Here is a 19,977-nt window from a genome sequence, read left to right on the forward strand (position 1 = left end):
GCTCTCCAGCACCTCCACTGTCTGGGGGAGTCAATCCCCAGGCCCTGTGGCCCAGAGGATCACGTGACCCAGGACTGGCCAATTGTCATGCGCCAGCGTCCTGAGCACAGTGACCCATGCGGAGCCAGTGAGATGCTTGATGAGGCTCGTGCTCCAGTGACCAGGAGACGCTCCAGGGCCTAGAGGCATCTAGAATGGGGACCAGGAAAAGCCGACATGCGGATGGAGTCCCTGGAGAGTGAAAAAGCTCCAGTGTCATTGTTTGAGGGCCTGGATCCATCCATGCCTGAAGCCTGTACCCCCAGGTTCCTGCAGTTCTCATGAACCCATGTTTATGGCAGCTGGGCCTGGGTTCCTGTCACCTTCTCCGCCATGCTGTCTGTGTGTACAGGAAGATGTCAGGACAGCCACTCAGTGGCTCTGACATCCCAGGTTCCAAGGTTCCTGAGCCTCAGTTTCCTCCTCTGTGAAATGGGATCTCACAGTGAGGCTGGGAAGGGAGCTAGAACCAGCACTTCAGAAGACTCAGCCACAAAAATGTCCTTGGGACACAGTCTCTGTGAGACAGTATGTGGCTGTACACACACAGAGTCAGAAACGGGACTCGCAGCGTGAGGACCTGGGCCCACAGCCTCCTTTTTCCCATGTCTTTGGCTGGTCATTGGCTTCCTCAGTATGACTTGAGGGAAGATTTTTCAGCCAGGTGATAGCTACTCAGGAGCCTGAGATCTGAGAATCATGGTTGGAAGCCAGCTGGAGCAGGAAAGTGAGTGAGATTTTTATCTCCAGTCAACCACCAAAAAGCAGAAAGTAGAGCTGTGGCTCAAGTGACAGGGCTCCAGCCTTGAGTGAGGAAGTTAAGGGGTAGAGGCCAGGCCCTGAGTTCAAGCCCCAGGACCGGCACCAAAAAAAAAAAAAAAAATCCCTTCCTTTCCTTCCTCCACAGCTGCCTTCCCACCGGGGAGGAGCTGTGGACATTTGATGAGAGGTCAGATCCTCCCAGACTCTGCTGCCCCAGCTCCTTCTGCATGCTGCGTGCTGGCAGGGCAGGATGAGGTGCACCGCAGGAGGGTCCTGCATCTCAGGGCCCCAAAGTCTGGGGGTGAGTTCCCAGGTTGGTCACATGACTATAGCTGCACAAAGGCCATGGGAAAGACTCAGGACTCTTGGGATCCACTAGCAGCTGGGTGGCCGGGAAGAGCTGAGTCCGAGACTGGAGATGAGGAAGTTCTGGACCAGGGCACCGCCCCACGACAGGGCCTTCCTGAGGGAGCCCTGAGCTGGGGAGAGCTGAGCTATCCCAGCTTCCACCCACCTGCTGCCTACCCTGAGCAGAGTGAAGTGCTGGGAGGGGTCTGGGTGCGGGAACACACATGCATGCATGCACACACACATGCACACACATGCCTGTTTGTGCACACAAGAGCCCCACTCCTACCTCCTCTCGTAGTCCAGGTCCCCCACGGACCCGTTCATCAGCTGGTTGGGCGTCCACTTCAGGGTCATTATGTCCGCCGTCTGGTGCAGGGACAGGTAGCCAGGCACCGCCTCCATGTCATCCCTCTGCAGAGGCAGAGGGAGGGGCTCAGGCCCGGCAGCCCTGCTGGAGCTGGGCAGCAACAGAGACGCTGGTCCTGCTGGCTCAACCAGGAGTCACTGAAGCCAAGTGCTTGGGTTCAATGGCTTGCAAGGCCACAGCCACCAAGATACCCTGGGTTTTGTATGGAGCAGATCCACCCGCAATGGAGCTTCAGAATGGCTCAAGCCTGCAGCACCCACATGCCCCCCTGTCTGGGTCACCTGGGGTCCAGGGGCTCTCTGCCCTGGGTTCCTTTAGAGCCAGCCAGGGGCTCCATGTCTCCAAGCCACAGAACAGGCATGACTCTCAGCCAATCCCAAGGCAGAGAATGTGGAGGCACCCCCTATCCATTACTAGAAACTGCTACCCCCACAGAGGGGCAACCGCCTCAGAATCTGCCTTCGGGACCCCCTGCCCTCCGGCTGCCCTGCTTTCCCAGGTGCAGGATGGGCACTGCCACTGTGGCTCAGACAGGAGGACGGCAGCCCAGGCAGGGACCGGCCTGGCACTGACTAGGCACTGAGCACGTGCAGAGCGTGTCCTGGCCTGTCACACTCGGCGGAACCCACTGCTGGAAGCCCCACAGGGAGAGGCATCCGGGGCCTGCGTCCACCCATTGCCATATTGCTCACGTGGGGGCGGGCCCTGGCACCAGTGCTCGGCCATAGCTGTGCACCAGGTCAGCCCCCACTCCTACCGGCTTCGGCGTGTGGCTGTGCATAACACATGGAGGATAGGATGGTTTACTGAACGTCTTTCAAAGCACCGATAGCCTCTAGCATGAGGAGTGAACACTTCCCCTCCCTGTGGGAGACCACAAGGCAGCAGCCCACACTGTGTGGAGCTCAGACCCAAGCCTGAGGTCTCTGAGCTCCCTCCACTCCTGGGTTCAGAGGCCACCACACTTCCCATGCCAAGGGACTGCCAGGGACTTGTCTTTGCTTGGGGGAGCCATGCAGGCTTCACTGCAACCAATCAGCTCTGCCACCACATCCCGGAAGCAGTCATGGGCAATACGGAATCTAATGGTTGTGGCTGTTTCAATAAAGCTTTATTTACAAAATCAAGTCGAGGGCCACCAGCATAATTTGTCAGTGCTTGGGGTCACCCAGGGACCCCTGAGCTGAGAGTTCTCCCACTTCCTCCCACCAGAGCCCAGTCACCATGCTGGCCATGAAGAGAGGTGACCAAAAGAGACACTTCCTGAGAGCACAAGCTGCGTGCACACCACTCCCCACCCTTCCTGGAACCTGGCCAGGTGCCAGAGCAAAGAAGGTGACTAAGTAATGGCAACAGCACGTGGTGAATTAAAATCATTAATCCTGTTCACCTCTACAGGCTTCAGTGTGACCAGGTAGAACAGCCCCTCCCTGGGTGGGGGGGAGACAGGGGGGTTGGACTGGAAGTGGAGGGATGGGGTAGTGACTGAGTATCTGTCATCCATGGGGAGGGGACAGGAAGTGGAGGGATGGGGTGGGAAATCAATGGGCAATGGAGTGGAGAGGAAGATGGGAAGATGATGGGCAGGAGGGCAGATGCAAATACAGGCATCAAGTGGGGGTGGGTGCACAGATGAAAAGATGAGTGGGCTAGAGAACAGAAGAGAGTGCCTGGTTGCATAGCTAGCTGGAGAAATTAGCAGGTGGATGGATGAATGAACAGATAGATGGGTGGGCGGGTGGATAATGAGTGGACATGTTGGCAGATGGATGACTGAAAGGGTGGATGAATGAAGATGATGAGTAGATGGATGGTAGCTGGGTGGGTGGGAGCATGGATGCATATATTGATGGGTAGATGATGGATGGAGTTATTGAGAAGTGGGTGGATGGAGAAATGAATGGGTGGGTGGTCAATGGATGAATATATTGGCAGGTGGATAGATAGGTAGGTGACTAGATAATGGATGGCTGACTTGGTAGATGAATAGTGAGCAGATGAATGGATGTGTGTGTTGGCAGATGGATGGATGGATAGATGGGCGGATGGATGGATGGATGGGTGGATGGATGGATGGGAAGGTGTGTGGGTGTGTGGGTGGATGGATGGATGGGTGGGTAGATAGGCAGATAGATAAATAGATAAATGGGTGGGTTGGTAGACAGATGGGTAGATGATGGATAGACAAATGAATGGATGGATGGGAGATGGATAAATGGCTGGCTGGCTGGATGGATGGAAGGATTGAGGTATGGTGGATGGGTAGACAGACAGAGGAATGGATGAATGGACAGGTGGAGAAGCAACCCAGAGCTAAAGGAAACTCCCCGTCCCCAGCCTGGATGTGGACCCTCAGAGAGAGGCCCTGGGCAGCTCACCGGCTGGACCAGGACGTTGTTTTTGCCATACAGCAAAGTGGCCCGAGAGTTCTGGTGCAAGGACTCCACATAGTCCCGGGCAGAGAGGGCCGGCCGGTCATCCATGCTGCCACTCGAGTGCCTCTTCTGTATCTGGTACGTGGAGGGATGCAGAGGGACAGCCCTGGAGTGACCTTGGGCAGGGGTGGGGGGCCAGCCCCGCTGCTTAGTGCCCTGCTGCCCGCCGTGGGCCCTGCTCCCCACCCAGGGGCCCTGCTGCCCAGTGCTCACGCAGAGGGCCGGCCGCTTGGTGGGTGAGTCCTGGCGCAGGTGTGAGCTGTGGATGCGATGTCGCTGGACCAGCTCATCAGCTGAAGGGTCCGTCCAGAAGTGGTCGGCGGTCTTCATCCTGGTGTACTCCAGGGCACAGGGCCCCACTGTGGAGCACACCAGCTGGGAACTTGCAGACCATGGACGCCTGCCTGCCTAGCTCACTGCCCTCCCCAGTCCGGGGAAGAGAACAGAACAAGACCCAGAACCAGGGATGGCTGGTAGATAGGCTCCAGTGGGTTGGGCAGGAGTGAGAGGGGCCCCAGGGGACACTCCCCAGGCCAGAGCCCCAGCCACTTACCCAGCAGGGAAGCTAGGATAGGGCCGTCCACGGGGTCCATCAGCAGGGCTTCCTTCTCATAGTACTTGCTGCAGGAAGGGAAAGAGGGGATGTGTGCATGGGGCCTGCAGGGCACACATGTCCCCACATGTCCCCAGCGCTGATGAAGCCTGGGCCAGTCACCTGCCAGGAGGCACATGGGCCACTTGGAGCACGGCCTTGGGCCTGCACCTGCCTAACGGCCATGATGAGAGTGACAGTATAAGGAGCAGCCAGCTGCGTGGAGAGGCAGGCTGACTCCATCTTGACTTCTCAATGCTGGGAAGGGGGCAGGGAGGGGCTTCCGTCACCAAGGCAACACAGTACTGCTTAGCTGCACTGGATGTGCAAAGATGAGCTGACACCCTCTCCTGCCCTGCACATCAATAATGCTGTCCTGCGATGCCAACAATATTTTAAAAAATCTATGAAGTCTGGTCCTGCAAAACACCATGTGACAGTACCTATGGGATGTCCATGCTGCATGTTTTGGGGGCTGTTTGTGTAAGCCATGTTGTGATGGTTTCTAGTTCCTAGAGAACTCATGTAGTCCAAAGACGCACAGAGGTTCAAAACAGTTGCTCTGATCTCCTAGGGACACCAGGCCCGGAGAGGGAGAGTGACTTGCTGGAGGACACACAGTGGGCAGACGGCGTTCTGTCTGCCTAGCTTGGCAGACTGGGGAGGAGGTAAGTTTGGCTTCCCTCCATTGTGCTGTGTGTCCCTAGGCAAGTTGATCCCCTCTCTGAGCTTCAGTGTTCTAGTTGTAAAATGGGAAGAATGGTAGAATTCAGAGAATATTGGCTGTGCCAGAACTAATCTACTCCAGAACTCGGTCCATATATAAAGTTTATACATTTGGAGTTAAGTGCAAAGATAATAATTCAAGACCCATCCCAGTTTGCCAGCACTCAGTTTCCACTCCCAAACCAGCAGTTAGGTGATCGTAAAAGCCTTGGAGCTGGGTGCTGGTGGCTCACGCCTGTCATCCCAGCTACTCAGAAGACTCAGATCCGAAGATTGCAGTTTGAAGCCAGCCCAGAAGGGAAAATCCATGAGATTTTTTTTTTTTTTTTTTTTTTGGCCAGTCCTGGGCCTTGGACTCAGGGCCTGAGCACTGTCCCTGTCCCTGGCTTCTTCCCACTCAAGGCTAGCACTCTGCCACCTGAGCCACAGCGCCCCTTCTGGCCGTTTTCCATATATGTAGTGCTGGGGAATCGAACCGAGAGCTTCATGTGTAGGAGGCAAGCGCTCTTGCCATTAGGCCATACTCCCAGCCCATCCATGAGATTTTTATCTCCAATAAACTACTCAGAAAAACCGGAAGTTGGGCTGTGGCTCAAGTGGTAGAACACTAGCCTTGAGCAAAAGAAGCTCAGGGACAGTGCCCGGGCCCTGAATTCAAGTCTCAGGACTGGCACACACAAAACCCCAAAACAAGCCTTGGAGATTCTTAGAAAACAGCAGATGGTGCTGCTGAGTGCGGTGGCTCACGCCTGTCATGCCAGCAACTCGGGAGTCATCAAGTAGGAGGATGGAAGCCTGGCACAAAGAGCAGTGGTGTGGCTCAAACTGTAAAGCATGTGTCTAGCAGGTATGAGGCCCTGAGTTCAAATCCCAGCTCCTCCCCTTTCTCCTTGGTGCCATCTACCAAGAGAGACAGCAAGGAGGCAGGGCCACTTTCCCAGGACCATAGTGGGTTAATGGCAGGAAGCCCCATGCCCTGCCTGCCGGGAAGCCCCGGTGCTGCCTCTCGACTCTGACCCAGCCTAGTTCAGCATCTAACACCCAGGTGGCTTTTGTTCAATGGCCTTTAAACCTAAGCAGTGTTGCTCACAATTCTGCAATACCCAGAATGGCCAGTGGGTGGAGGCAGGACATACTCAGGTGTCTGTCTGTCCCTCACCTGCTGTTTTCCACCAGATAATGAACAATTTTGTCCAGAACCTTCTCAAACAAGGCGGTGCGGATCCACAGGTGCTTGATGGCCAGTGGGGACAGGTTGGGCATCTTCGGCAGCTTCCGCACATTCTCCTGCAGGCCCTGGATCTGTGTTCGCCTTCGAGATGGGTGAAAGCATGGAGAGAGAAGAGAGATTCGGGAGTGGGGATCTCACAGGGCCAGCATGCAGATGGACAGATGGACACTCGCTCCGAGCAGGGAAAGAACAGCGTCTCATCACCAGGAGCCCTCAGGGCTCCTACAAGTCAGCCAAGGGTTGAAAAACAATAAGCTGGGCATGGTAACACATGCCTGCAATCCCAGCACTCAGGAGGTGGAGGCAGGACTGTGAGTGCGAGCGCAGGCTACACAATGAGAGCCAATCCAAAAATAGAAAGAGAGAGAGAGAGAGAGAGAGAGAGAGAGAGAGAGAGAGAGAGAGACCTGGTGGATGTGAAAATAGAAATGCAGTGAAACAGATACTTTGGTTTACCATTGATTTACACCCCCCCTCCCCTTTACCTCCTCTCCTTTCCTCTCTTTCTTCCTTCCCTCCCTCTCTCCCTGGGCTCCCCAGGCCTGAAGATGGGGCTCCACCATTTCAGGAGTTATCTGCGAACACTGAGCCTTTAGTGGATGGGCTGTGGAGTTACCCAAGGGGGAGAGGCCAGGACAGCCTCCAACTCTTCCCACCCTGCCTTGCGGGCCAGGCCCTGGGCAGGCGGGACAAGCAGAAGTCAAGCGGGGCCTTATGAGACTGGTGCTCTGATGGGATGGGTGATGGTGGGTGTGTTCAGAGTGGTGCAGAGGGGCTCAGTGGGGGGCTTTGGGCATGGGGGGCTCCCGGGGGCTGTGGGACACAGGTCCCGCCCTCCTTTATGCTTACATCCCTGCCTGGGGTGGACTGTGGGACTCAGGTGAAAAGCAGCAAATGATGGGGACTGCAGCTTCTAAAGCCATGAGCCAGGAAATCTGTTGTCCTTCTAAATTGACTGACTGCCTCTGGGGTTTTGTAAAGGAAATGGGGAGTTCATGAAGAAGGAGCAAGCTCATCTCTTCCATTCCCTTGCCTATGGCAGGCATGACCAATTAATCCATGTACTCTCTCAGTCCCCACTGCAGAATCATTTCCAGCAGTCCTCTGGGAGCCACAAGCACTGCCTAGATCTTCCACCTTCCTTATCTCCCTGCCAGACTCCAGGTTGAGGGTTTGGCTTTGCGCTCAGGGCGCCAGAGGCTGGCCCTGGTGACAGGTGTGAGTGACCAGGCCACACCTGCCTCTGACTGCTCCACACCCCCCAGCCACTGAGGCTGCTGTAGTGTGGACAGACTGTGGCCACCTGGCACGTGGAACAGGGTGTTGTGGCTCCCAGCTGGGTCTCATGGCTCCACCACTGTCTCCTGGCATGAACCGAGGTGGGAAACACTGGCCCAGATGCTGGGGCATTGGAGAGCAAGGCCCAGATGTGGCTGCCTGTTCCAGGGTGCTCATCGGGAGACCGTAGAGTGCTAATTACAGATGGCTATAGCAAGAAGGAAGGAGCTAAGCCAGGATGTGGGAGGGGAGGTGGGTGAAAGGCTGGGATTTACAGAGTGAGGGAGTCTGAACAGAGTAGCTATGGAAGATTAAGGCAGTATGCACCACACATGGTTCAGAAATGCAAAGGTCCTGAGATGGAAGAGGAGCTAGTGCTTTTGGGAGGAAGGTAGGGAGAGCGTAGGGAGACATGGGCTCCGGCTGGGCCTGAGGGGTGTGGACTGCCCCAGCGGCTCTGCGGGGGTGCCCCCCGGTGCCCCCCCTCCCCCGCAGCTCTGCACTTACGTGCTCTCAATCAGCTGCTCCAGGTCCTGGACCTTGTGGCTCAGCTCCTCAGCCGGTGGGAAGCTCTTCCCCACCTTCATGAAGAGGGCTGCAATCTTGTTGCTGCGCAGGAAGCCGGCAGCCCGCCGCCGCAGCCCATGCAGAACGCAGGCCTCCACCGCGGCTGTGGGGATGCGGTGGTCAGCCAGCCTGGCCATGCTCCCTGGCCCTCCATGGTGCACAACGACCACACTCAGCCCATGGCTGCTGGGCACCTGTGGGGAGTGACCTCCCCGTGTGCCTGTTTCCTCATCTGGAACAGGGAAGGACGTGTCTGAATGGAGTTTAGCTGCCGAGAAATGAAAATGTTCCTGGCATGTCCTCAGCAGAGCCGCACGCAGTGGGTGCTTTGTGGCCATTAGGGGGAGGGGAGGAGGATGGGGGGTGTGGGTAGCTGGATAAAAGCCTCACGACCCTCGTCAGTGCCACCCATCGCTGCTGGGGTGCCAGGGCTGCTGCGACCTGGGACAAACAAAACCGTCTCTGCTGCTCTGGTGCAAATGCTGGGGCTCCGGAGGGCCAAGTGAATCACGCCAGGCCACCCAGCGAGCAGGTGACCAAGCCAGCTGGACACCAGAGCTCACACCTGCAATCCCTGCTCCACAAGGCGGCTGAGACCTATGTCACCCAATAAGGAAGTGGCAGAGGTGGGATTCGAGCTCACCTTGCTCAGGCCTTGCTCAGCCTCTGCTGGAAGCCAAGGGCACTGGCGTGTGTGTGTGTGTGTGTGTGTGTGTGTGTGTGTGTGTGTGTGTGTGTATGCATGTGTGTGGTTGTATATGTGTGTACTGTGCAGATGTATGTGCACATACAGGTGTGTGCGTGCATGTAGCCATCCTCACGAGCCACCCCAATGACTAAACAAGACCGAGTCACGCTGTGGACAGCTTGGGCCGAGCCAGGCTGGGCCCCGTCGACTGGGAGCAGGCACAGCCGGCAGCCTGGTTCATCCTGGCTGGGGAGTGGAGCACGAGTCACACCCTGAGTCATGTCGCCTGGGCCACGCAGGCTCCTCTGGCTTCCAGGTCCCCACCACCCCCATCTCCCACCCCACCAGGTCCCGGGCACCCAGCAGCACTGCGGGCAGAGCTGGGGTGGGGTGGGGTGGGGTGGATGTATTTTCTGGGGCGGGGGCCCCGCAGGGGGAGGGGCTCACCACAGAAGGAGGAGATGTGGCTGCTGTCTTGGTGCACGAACTTGCGGGTGACGGCCTCCTCCATGATCTGCTTCACCTGTGGGGCACAGAGGTGGGGGGGTGACAGGTGTGGCACGGGTTGCTGACTGTGGAGGAGCCACACCCCAGGGCACATGGAGCCACAGGCTGCTGGAGGGTTTCCTCCTTATTCAGGGCCTTTCTTCCGGGGGTTGGGGCATCTCCCAGAGGACATCTGAGTGGCCCCTGACCGCAGCCCCTGAGGCCCCCATTCCTCTCCGAGGGATTCAGCAGCCTCACTCTGCAGGTGTCCCCCTTTCAGAACATCAGTCCTGTGGGGCGGAGTCCTCCTCCTCCTCATCTGGAGGAGCTACCTGGCTGGGTAGGGAGCACTTTCCGGCCAGCACCTGCCTAACTAGAGGCTGGGAAGCAGGGCCCACAGGATAGGGCTGAGTCCAAGCCCAAGGGAGCAGCTACGATGAGGGACAGAGCCTTCACTCCTCCAACAGTGTCAGCTCCTACTGAGTCCACAAGGCAGAATCCAATCATGCCTGCAATCCCAACTTCTCAGGAGGCTAAGATCTGAGGATCACAGTTCAAAGCCAGCCCAGGCAAGAAAATCTATGAGATCCTTATCTCCAATTAACCTCCAAAAAGCCAGAAGTGGAGCAGTAGCTCAAAGTAGTGGACTGCTAGCCTTGAGCAAAAGAACTCAGGGACAGCGCCCAGGCCCTGAGTTCAAGCCTCAGAATCACCAGGCCTGTTGAGTGGATAGTCCAGCTTTCCTGGTGGATGTGGTCCTGGGGCAGTGGCCCATAATGTCTGGAGGGAGTGGGTTGGCTGGGATGCCAGGCCCTGGCTTTCCCCCTCTACATGCCTGCCACCTGTCTGTACCCGGGACCCCACAGGGAGCTCTTGTCTCTCTAACCTGGCTGGACTGACCCCCTGATCAGATGCCTCCCGGCAGTGCCAAGAACACTGCGGGCCCCCAGTCACAAGCAGGGATGAGACCAACGGCAAAGAGAACTCTGCGCCTGCCCGGGTGGGCTCAGGGCGCCACATGCCCATCCTCACCCTCCTGCCCTGGCTTCCTGCTGGCTCTGGTGCAGACCAGGCCTGGCCAGGGGAGGTGGCATGGCAGGCCTTTCAGGGTTTGGCACAGGCCCTCCAGGCCCAACGGAAGGCAGCCAGGCGCAGCCAGGCACATCTGACAATGCACACGGAGAAGGAAGCGGTTTTTTTTTGTTTTTTTTTTTTGTTTGTTTGTTTTTGGCCAGTCCTGGGCCTTGGACTCAGGGCCTGAGCACCATCCCTGGCTTCTTCCTGCTCAAGGCTAGCACTCTGCCACCTGAGCCACAGCGCCCCTTCTGGCCGTTTTCCATATATGTGGTGCTGGGGAATCGAATCGAGAGCTTCATGTGTAGGAGGCAAGCACTCTTGCCATTAGGCCATATTCCCAGCCAAGGAAGCATTTTTCAAAGTACGTTTCCAGAACACAAAGAAAGTCCCAGCTGACGGTGTCACATGCAGACTTAACCAGGTTCTTACCTCCTGAGACCCAGTCACCGAGCCCAGGCCCCACAGTCCCCTCGCTTTGTTTTTATGTGCTGGTACTAGCTTGAACTCAGGGCCTTGAACTTTTGCTTGGCTTTTTTTTAAGCTCAAGGCTGGTGCTCTAACACTTGGGCCACAGCTCCACTTCCAGCTTCTTGCTGGTTAATTTAATGGAGGTAAGAGTCCCATGGGGTTTTCTCGCCTAGGCTGGCTTCAAACCTTACTCCTCAGACCTGTGTCCTGAGTAGCTGGGATGACAGGTGTGAGCCACTTGACTCTGTTTTTGTGTTTAAACTTTTAAAAATCGTTTTTTTTAAGGGTGAACAGACTGGGCTGAGCTGGGCCACAGGGGTTCTTGGTTGAAGACTCACCCTGGGGGCCCACGGTGGCTGCTGAGTCCTGCACCACCCTCCCACGTCGCTCCTGGGTAGTGGGCACTTGCTGGGCGGAGCAGGATGACAAGGGGATGACTAAGTGCTGAGCCAGTGCCCAGCTCAGGGATGGAGCCCTGGGGTGCCCAGACTCCCCATCTCTAAGGGACTGGTAGAGGAGCCCGGTAGATGCCGGGGGGGGGGGGGCGGGCTTTGTGGGGCATGGAGAGGGGAAGAGGAAGGAAAGCTCCCCACTCCCGTAGCCACTGGTGTGTGAGGTGGAGACAGGGTGTGGACGCTGCCCCTCTGCTCCCCCTTTGCAGTCTGACACCCCAGAGCCCCAGTGTCTTCGCTCTGGCACATCCAGTGAACTGGAACTCGGACTTTCAGGACTTGCAGGAGGGCAAGCAAGGCAGTTCTTGGAGCCAGGGAACAGATAACCTGAGTGGTTAGGGAAGGGTGGGGGTGGGGGGGTGCTGAAGGGGGTGCTAGTTCAAGCTGGGAAACAGGGTTTCTTGCCTCAGTTTCCCCTGACTCTGAAAAAGAGAGGACCATGCCCTCCACCCCTGGAGCTTAGGGAGGGGACCAGCACAAGCTCCAGGAGCAGGGGAGAGTGCTATGTGGAGAGGGCTGGTGGCCTTTCGCCATCTAACTTGCTCTGGACTCCTGGCAGATGGAGCCCTGGGCTGGGCAGGAGGATTTCAGGAAGATCCTGAGCACAGACAGAAGCAGACCTGGAGGAAGGAGAGTGGGAGAGGAGAGGGACAGCCCTGCCCTGCCAGCTGCTTGCACACCCCCTAGAGCCCCCACACCAGGCTCCTACTGCACAGGCAGGAACACCCACCTCAGCTCTGACCTGCAGGAGCCAGGGCTTACCCATGGGGGAGAGCAGGACATCGCTTCCTGCCTCACAGGTGCCCCCAAGCCCAATGCTTGCTTCTCCAGAGTCAAGCAACCACAGATCCAAAATTGCAGAAATGTGGAGGTTGGTTTTTTTTTTCCTCATCCTGGTTTCCTAAGCAACACTTTACAACTATTGAAACAGCACCTCCTGGGACCAGGCGCGTGACTGAGGTGTCTGGAGACAGCGATGGCTTACAGGGAAGTTGTGTGTAAACATGCCTTTGATACAGGTGGCTAAGCACAAGTGGATTTAGCACCTGGGGGGCCTCTGGAAGCAGCCCCCACCATACTAAGAGACTACCATCAACTTCATCCTGATGCCTGAGGCATTTTTTAAAAATAAATATGCATGTAGTGGCTCAGGCCTGTAATCCCAGCTACTTGGGAAGCAGAAGCAGAGATTGAAAAGATGGTAGTTTGAGTCCAGCCTGGGGGCTGGACGTTTGGGAGCTTCCCTTCACCAGTGGCTGGGTGTGGTGGTTCGCACCTGTCATCTCACAGGAGTTGCAGCCCAGCCCAGCCCAGGCCTGGGCACAAAGCAAAATAACCATCCCAAAAGGAGCTTGAGGCGTGGCTCAGGTGAGGAGCCCTGTGGGGACCCCAGCACCAGAAAGCAGATTCACCTTCTCCCCGGGCCCTCTGATGATCTGCTCGCAGAGCCGGGTCCAGCAGCACCTACAGCCCACCCCTACCCTGGGCCACCAATCCCCAACCCCCCTCCCAGCACACCTAAACATGCCCTGAGAACGGTGCCCAAAACAGAAACATCCTACTTCAAACCCCTGCCACTTAGCAGACTCAATTCCACCCAGCTCTGTGAAGGCGGAGCCACAGAGCCAGGAGAAAGTCATGGTTACTAGGGGGTGATAGTGAGAGCCCCGCCCCGCAGCACTCCTGTGTCACCAGCAGGGGGTGGTAGTGAGAGACAGCCCCCCCCCCCCCCCCATGTCACCAGCCACCTCCCAAGTGCAGATGGATGCTGACAGTGGATCCAGGAAGCTTTCTTGCTCCTGGCTGTGCCCTACCACTGGAGCCATGGCTCCAATCTGAATGTTTGCTGGCTCATTGGAGATGGAGTTGTCTAAGATTTTTCTGCCCTGGACAGCAGTGACCCGTGATCCTGGAGGAATGAGGATGGCAGGTGTGGGCCTTGTCCCTTACCACCCCTCCTTTTAAGAGCTGCCTTCTGAATGAGCTCCTCTGAACTCCAAGCGTGAGGAGCAGAGGGCCTGAGGTGGAGGGAGGACTCACCTGGGGGGGGGGGCACAGCTCAGTCCCCCCCATCACCTTCCCAGGGGACATCTAGTGGGCCTGCAGGTCACAGGGGACCACCTCTCCTCAGCTGTCTCCTCCACATCCCTGCCTGCTTGCTTTCCCAAATGCTGCCAGCGCTTCCTGCCTCAGTGCCTTTGCTCTGCCATTCCCAGACCTGCAGGCAGCATCAGGAGGCTATGGCAGGGTCAAGAAGGGACACCTCCTCGAAGAAGTCCACCCTGAAGGCCACCTTCTCTTTCCTCCTAGCATTTTCTCCTCCATTGTTGGTCCCTCCCCTCTAGACTTTGGGCTGCAGGACGGCTTGTGTCTCCCAGCGTCCGGCGGAGCAGGGATCAGCAGTGGTGTGGATGACGGGCGGGTCCAGGATAGGGAAGGCAAGGCCAGGGAGGCTGGTGCTACTGGGGTGGGCTTGGGCAAGGCCACAGAGACAGATGGTAATGAAGCAGAGCGTTGGAAAGATCCTTCCTGTGCCTCCCTGCCCGCCCCCCACCTGCCCTCAGGGAAGGTGCTGGCTCTGACCCAGCTGCCAACGAGGCCCAAGTTAATGGTTTACAGGCTGCTGTGCACTCTTCCCAGCCGCCTGCCTGCAAACCCGCCGGCCCGCCAGATGAGGAAGGTGGTGATCTAGGGCATGAGGTCCTCATGCTCTGCCCTCCCCTGCGGCCCGGAGCAGGGCAGAGTCATGGGGACCATCCTGGCATCCTTCCATGATGTGTGTCCAACCTGCCCCTCATGGGGAAGGCTGCCTTCAGCTTCACACCCCGCCCCCCAACAGAGCTGACTACAGCACTGAGACAGACTCGGGCAGGTCTGTGGCTCTGTGCCTCAGTTTCCTTCTCCATGAGAGAAAGTGTTTCATCCACCAGGCCGGTGCTTCAAGAATTAAATGAGGTTGTTTATCTGGAAGGCTCTGTAGACACCGCTGAGACATTTATTTTGAATCTTCAAGGTTTCAGGTAGGCCCTACTTTTCCTTGGATGGAGTGGGGGCTCCCCAAACACCATTACTGGGCCTTTCCCCCACCCTTTTAATTCTATTTCAGCAGCACCAGAGTTTGAACTCAGGACTTCCTGCTCGCTAAGGCAGGTCCTCTACCACTTGAGTCATGTCTCCACCCTTTGGCTCTTTGGTTTTAAGATGGAAACTCTAGCTAACTCTGGCAGGCTCCAACCACGATCCTCCTAACCTCTGCCTCTCTAGCAGCTGGGATTATGATCACACCCTGCCTGGACCAGCTCCAAGTTGTATTAAGTGTTAAACAGAGACTTGGCAAATTCAGAGCAGACAACAGGGACAACTTGGCACTCAGAAAGTAGCGTTGGCCAAGTCGGGTGAGCTGGAGTTCGTGGAATGGAGCCCGCCAGCTTATCTGCTTAGGAAGCAGGAAGGGAAGGTTCAGAGCTGGGGCCTACTAGGAGGCCCACAAAGTGCCAACCCTCCATTCAGCCCTCCATTTCTTTTTTCAATGACACTCCTGGGGTTTGAACTCAGGGCCTGGGCACTGTCCCTGAGCTTTTGGGCTCAAGGATAGCACTCTACTATGTAAGTCACAGCTCCACTTCTGGCTTCTTTTTTTTCTTTTGGTGTTTAAGTGAGATAATAGTCTCATGGACTTTCCTGCTCTGGCTGGCTCCAACCACGATTCTCAGATCTCAGCCTGCTGCGTAACTGGGATGACAGGTGTGAGCGAGAGTACCCAGCTGGATGCAGCTCTCTTCTGTCCCATCCCATCAGCCGAGACCACCAAGCCCAGGGCACAGAAGCCCTGTCCCTAGCTTCCAGGAGCACCTGGGGCTGCAGTGCAGGGGAGGGGGGGCAGGAGCCAGGCCCCTCGAGCCCACCCCTGCCCCAGCACAGCACTAGCTCTCTTGGGATCCAGAGGCCACCGTGCCCAACCCTGGCAAAAACATCACAACGCCCATCCCCTTGGGTGGTTTCTGCGCCCGAAGCCCATCCTTCACTGGAAGTCTGAGCCAGAAAGTGTCTGAGCACTGACAGGCCACAGCCGGGGATAGTCCCTGGCCTGGTATCCACAGGCAGGTGCACTGAAGACTTGTGCCTAAAAATTCCCCTGTAGGCTTTGGTCCTGGCCCCACGGTGTCTCCTAATGTGGATGTGGATGTGCACTTCAGGACCCTGGACAGCACCCCAGGCCTCTTCCTGGGGCCCACTGGAGCCACCCTGGCTGCCGAGACCCCAAATGTGGAGAGACATTGCAAATATCCCCTGGAGTGGATTTCCAGTCCAACCAAACATTTCTCTGTTGTTTATCTGAAACTCAGGTTAAGTAGGGTGGCCTGTATGCTATCTGCAACTCGGTGAACATGCCCCTCATCCTTTATAACAATTACTGAGATAAGCCAGGTATGGTGGTACAGTCCTATAATCCCCCTACAGGGGAAGTACAGGGGGATGGACAGCAAGACTGAGGCCTGCAGGGGCTACAATCTTTGTCAAAGAAAAAAAACAAAAGAATCCCCCCCCTCCTAAAAAACCACCAAGAAAACAGGAGACTGGGTTGGAGGACCAGAGTTGCCATGGCAACACCATGGGTTTCCGCCTGCTTCCCACTGGGCTTGGCCAGCTGCTGTGACAAGGGCCCCACAACACCCCCCCCCCCTTTCTGCCTGCCAGCTCTGGCTCACTAAATGTGGCTTCTGTGATGACATCATGGCAGGACCAGCCTTCTCCCGGGCTCTTTCCAGGGTCTCATCTGCTCCCCCTTTCCCCTGCTTTCCTCCCCTCCCCTCCAATTAAAGAGGCCTCCAAGTCCAGAAGCGGAGGAGGCAGGAAAACAAGATAGTCACTTGGCTTCCGTTTATCTAGGCGCAGCACGTGGCTGGCTCCTTTCATGGCTATCACCATGGCAACAGGAAGCTGGTCCCACCCTCTCTCCTCCCTCAACCAAAGCCCCAGGAAGAGGTGGCAGTGCTGTCCTGACCCCATCAAGGTGGCCACCCTGCCACCGGCTCTCCTCTGATGGCACACGAGTGAGGACCAGAAAACAGCCACCATCACTGCCACAAAACCCCAGCCCTGGAGACACTTGGGCAAAACTGGCGGTGTTTCCTGCCAACAGGCACGGAGACACTGCATGGGCAATGGCTGCCGCACACTGTAGGGACAGAGGTGGGAGTTGGCCTCTGACCTGCAGCTCCACTCCAGCCTCCCCGCCCCCTTCTCTACCACCCCTGGGTGGCAGGCTCACCCCTCTCTGCCCTGATACTTCCATACCCTCGGGGGGGGGGCATGGCTGGTGGGGAGGCTGGCAACACATGCGGCCACTATAGAAGTCAGTGTGGAGGCCCCTCAGAAGATGAAACATGGTCCCTAAGCAGAGCTGCCACAGGCTGCAGGCCCCGCACCACTCCACTGGGCAGATCCAGAGGCACATGGGGCAGTTCCCACAGGGCTGGGCACCACCAACCTCACCACCACACTGTTCACGATGGCTAAACTGCAGTCCCAGCCGGGGCACCCAGCCATTAGTGAGTGGATAAGGTGTGGCATACATATTTATCATGGAGTACTTCTCAGCCGTAAAGAAAACACATCAGTGGAGCCCACCACTCGAAGTCTGAAAGGCGGGAAGAGGGTGGGAAGGAGGGGGAGCAAGGGAGGAGGGCGTGTGCGTGAATGGAACCATCACCACGAAACCCCTCACACTACCAATGGAGACCAAGTCAAATGTAAGAGTATTTAAGAAAAAGAAGGATGGTGTGTACCACAGTTATAGGGCCTTTTACACACAGCTTCTTCCCTGCAGATTGTCAGCTGTCTCAGCCCCACCTTGCATGCTGTCACCCCAAATCTTCAAATTCAGGGGAGTCTTCCTGAGCCTTGCACATTCTCAGTTCTCCCTCTGTGGTTTTATACTGTGTGTGTGTGTGTGTGTGTGTGTGTGTGTGTGTGTGTGTGTGTGTTTACAGTGGGGATGGAACCCTGGGGAATAAGAGGCAAGCAGGCTACCACCAAAATGCACACCCAGCCCTGCCTGCATTCTTGGAGTGCTGGCCCCTGCAGACCTCACTTGCACCCTGCCCCTCATAAGCACCCTCCTTGGTCACCCAGAATCTGTGGGGCTCTGCCCCTCCTGCAGGCCTGCCTACTTCCTGGGGTTCAGAGCCTGGCCTGTGTGGGACTTCACCAGCAGTGAACACCTCCAGGATGGCCCAGTGCCCTCCTGTGGATGGCCCTCCTGTAGGCCTCCTGTAGGCTGCTGGGTCCCTCGGGCCCCTCTGGACTGATCTGGCCACCAGATGACTGCAATGATCAAGCTGGCAGTGCTGCCCTCTGAAAGAAGGCTGGGATGGTATCAGAAGGCCCAGGGCTCCTCTGAACCCTGTCAGGGGATGGAGGAGGAGGCTGAACTGATGCTCGGATTTCTAGGTGAAGGGTTTCCTTCCCAACCCATCTCCAAGGAAGGAGGGACAGGAAGGAGGGGGAGGGATGACACAGGCTCTTAGGAGCCTCCCTGCCCAAGAGGGAGCTCAAAGGTGCTGACTTGCCCCTGCAGATCTCTCTGGGCCCCAACATTGCCATCTGCACACTGGACACAACGTCACATCACTCATATTAGGGTTGCGGCACCGTGTAAGCAGGGTAGTCTTGTGTGTCAGGTGCGGTCAGGACAGAGCCTCACTCTGGGGTCCCCCAGACCTCACTCTGCCTCTCCTTGGCTGGGAGGCGGCTCTTAGGCATGGGTCCTCTTTTCCTCAATAAATACAGGGTTTAGAAATAGCCACCAACTGGCCTCTTTCTGAGTTTTGCCTTCTGATCTCAGATCTGGGGTTCCACAGACCTGCCTACCTCCCCCTCCCTCCAGCAGCTCCTCAGTCAGGAGCTCATCTGGGCCAGGAGCCAGGCAGAATTGTTCAAGGTAAACCCCAAGCTGACTGTGCCCATACCCCCCAGCAGGGAGGGTGCAGGCCTGGACTTGGGGTGGCCAGGGGCAAAGCATCCACCCCTGCTCAGCCTGCCCAGGAACACGAGCTGATGAACCAGGGCCAGAGCTGGGGCACTGGGATGGGTGGGATACATCTCTCTGGGGGCTGGTGGCAGAGCTGAGTCCAGGGCCTGCGCTGGAGCTCTCCCAGGTACCTACAGACTCTGCTCCATCAGCTGCGGCCTTTTCAAAGGAACCAACCAACCATTTCCTTAAGCCACAGTCACAGCAGCCCTGACATGCATCTGAGGAGTGGCTGCAAATGAGCAAAGCCATAGCTGTGTCTAACCTAGGTCAGGAGAAGGCCGGGGATCTGTGGGATTGGCTGGAGAAAGGGTCTGGAGGCTGCTTTATCTTCACAGGCTGAGCTGAAACTTCCAGACCTTTCCCAGAGACCCCCTATGTCTTGTTTGTCTCTCATCAAAAGCAGCAGGGGGTGGAGCTGATTCTTTACACGAAATGGGATGTGCCACACACGAGACACACCCACGCCCCCCCCCCTTCCCCCGAGGCCGGGCAGCAGCAGGGCTTCACTGGGGCGCAGGGTACCGGCGCCCCGCGGGGAGGGAGGGCTCCTCTCGGCACTCCCGCACCGCCTCCCCCCCCCCACCAGGCAGGCCGGGGACCAGGCCCGCAGGGACGCCCCGCTGACCGTTTGGATCTGAGGGCAAATGGGGTCGGCGTGGCAGCCGGGATGCGGGGCTCGGGTGAAGGGGACCGCAGTTGGGGGGGAGGACGCGCGCGCACAGGCGCGCGCACGTGCACGCCCGGCCTCACTCAGCCCCCACGCATGCATCCGGGGAGCGCACACGCAGACTCCCGCAGAGCCACACGCGGGCACACTCGCGTGTGCCAGCCAGGCGCGCGGGTATTTTCATGTGCGCAAACATGTCTGCACCACACGGGCGAAAGCACGCCTGGACACGCGCACGTCCCCGCCTCGCGAAGCTCTTCCCGCCTCCACAGGGACTCGCAAGGTCGCGGGTCGTGACCCCGAGGCCGCCCGGCCCCGGCCCCCGCCCAGTCCCCGCCTGCACCCACCTCCTTCTTCACGGTGCGCAGCAGCCGTTGGCGGGTCTCGGCCTCTGGGGGACGAGCGGGGCGGCGCGGGTCAGCGGCGCGGGCCGAAGGGCCCGAGGGGGCCCCGCTGTTCCCCCAACGCCCCGCGCGCCCCGCCTTACCCGCGGGCACCGCTGCCATGGCGCCCGGCGTCGGTCAATCCTACCCGCGGCGCTGGAGGCTCCGGCTGGCTTCGCCGTGCTGTGGCCGTGTGGGGCGGGGCCTGGGCGCGGGGCGGGGCGAGGGCGGGGCCTGGTCGAGGGCGGGGCCTGGGCGCGCAGGAGGGGCGGGGTCTGACGCTGACGTTAGATGACGCCTGTAAACGCGTCCCTTTTCTCCCCACCCCCCCTGCCCCCCGCCCCAGCCCCACACCTCCCTCCCCTCGGGTGG

General features: G+C 57.8%; 1 protein-coding gene across 1 annotated transcript in view; it reads right to left on the minus strand.

Moving 5' to 3' along the window:
- Positions 1-19,775, minus strand: part of Sgsm1 (small G protein signaling modulator 1) — a 44,752-nt gene extending 24,977 nt beyond the window's left edge. The window contains exons 1-9 of the mRNA XM_048342756.1: positions 19,710-19,775; positions 19,570-19,613; positions 9,484-9,559; positions 8,289-8,451; positions 6,432-6,584; positions 4,508-4,575; positions 4,168-4,313; positions 3,898-4,029; positions 1,439-1,563 (exon numbers count right to left, since the gene is read on the minus strand). Coding sequence (XP_048198713.1) covers positions 1,439-1,563; positions 3,898-4,029; positions 4,168-4,313; positions 4,508-4,575; positions 6,432-6,584; positions 8,289-8,451; positions 9,484-9,559; positions 19,570-19,613; positions 19,710-19,728 — 926 coding nt within the window. The 5' untranslated portion in view covers positions 19,729-19,775. The remainder of the gene's footprint in view (positions 1-1,438; positions 1,564-3,897; positions 4,030-4,167; positions 4,314-4,507; positions 4,576-6,431; positions 6,585-8,288; positions 8,452-9,483; positions 9,560-19,569; positions 19,614-19,709) is intronic.
- Positions 19,776-19,977: the final 202 nt, after the last annotated feature.

Source organism: Perognathus longimembris, chromosome 3 (assembly GCF_023159225.1).
Source record: "Perognathus longimembris pacificus isolate PPM17 chromosome 3, ASM2315922v1, whole genome shotgun sequence".
NCBI classification, from domain to species: Eukaryota; Metazoa; Chordata; class Mammalia; order Rodentia; family Heteromyidae; genus Perognathus; species Perognathus longimembris.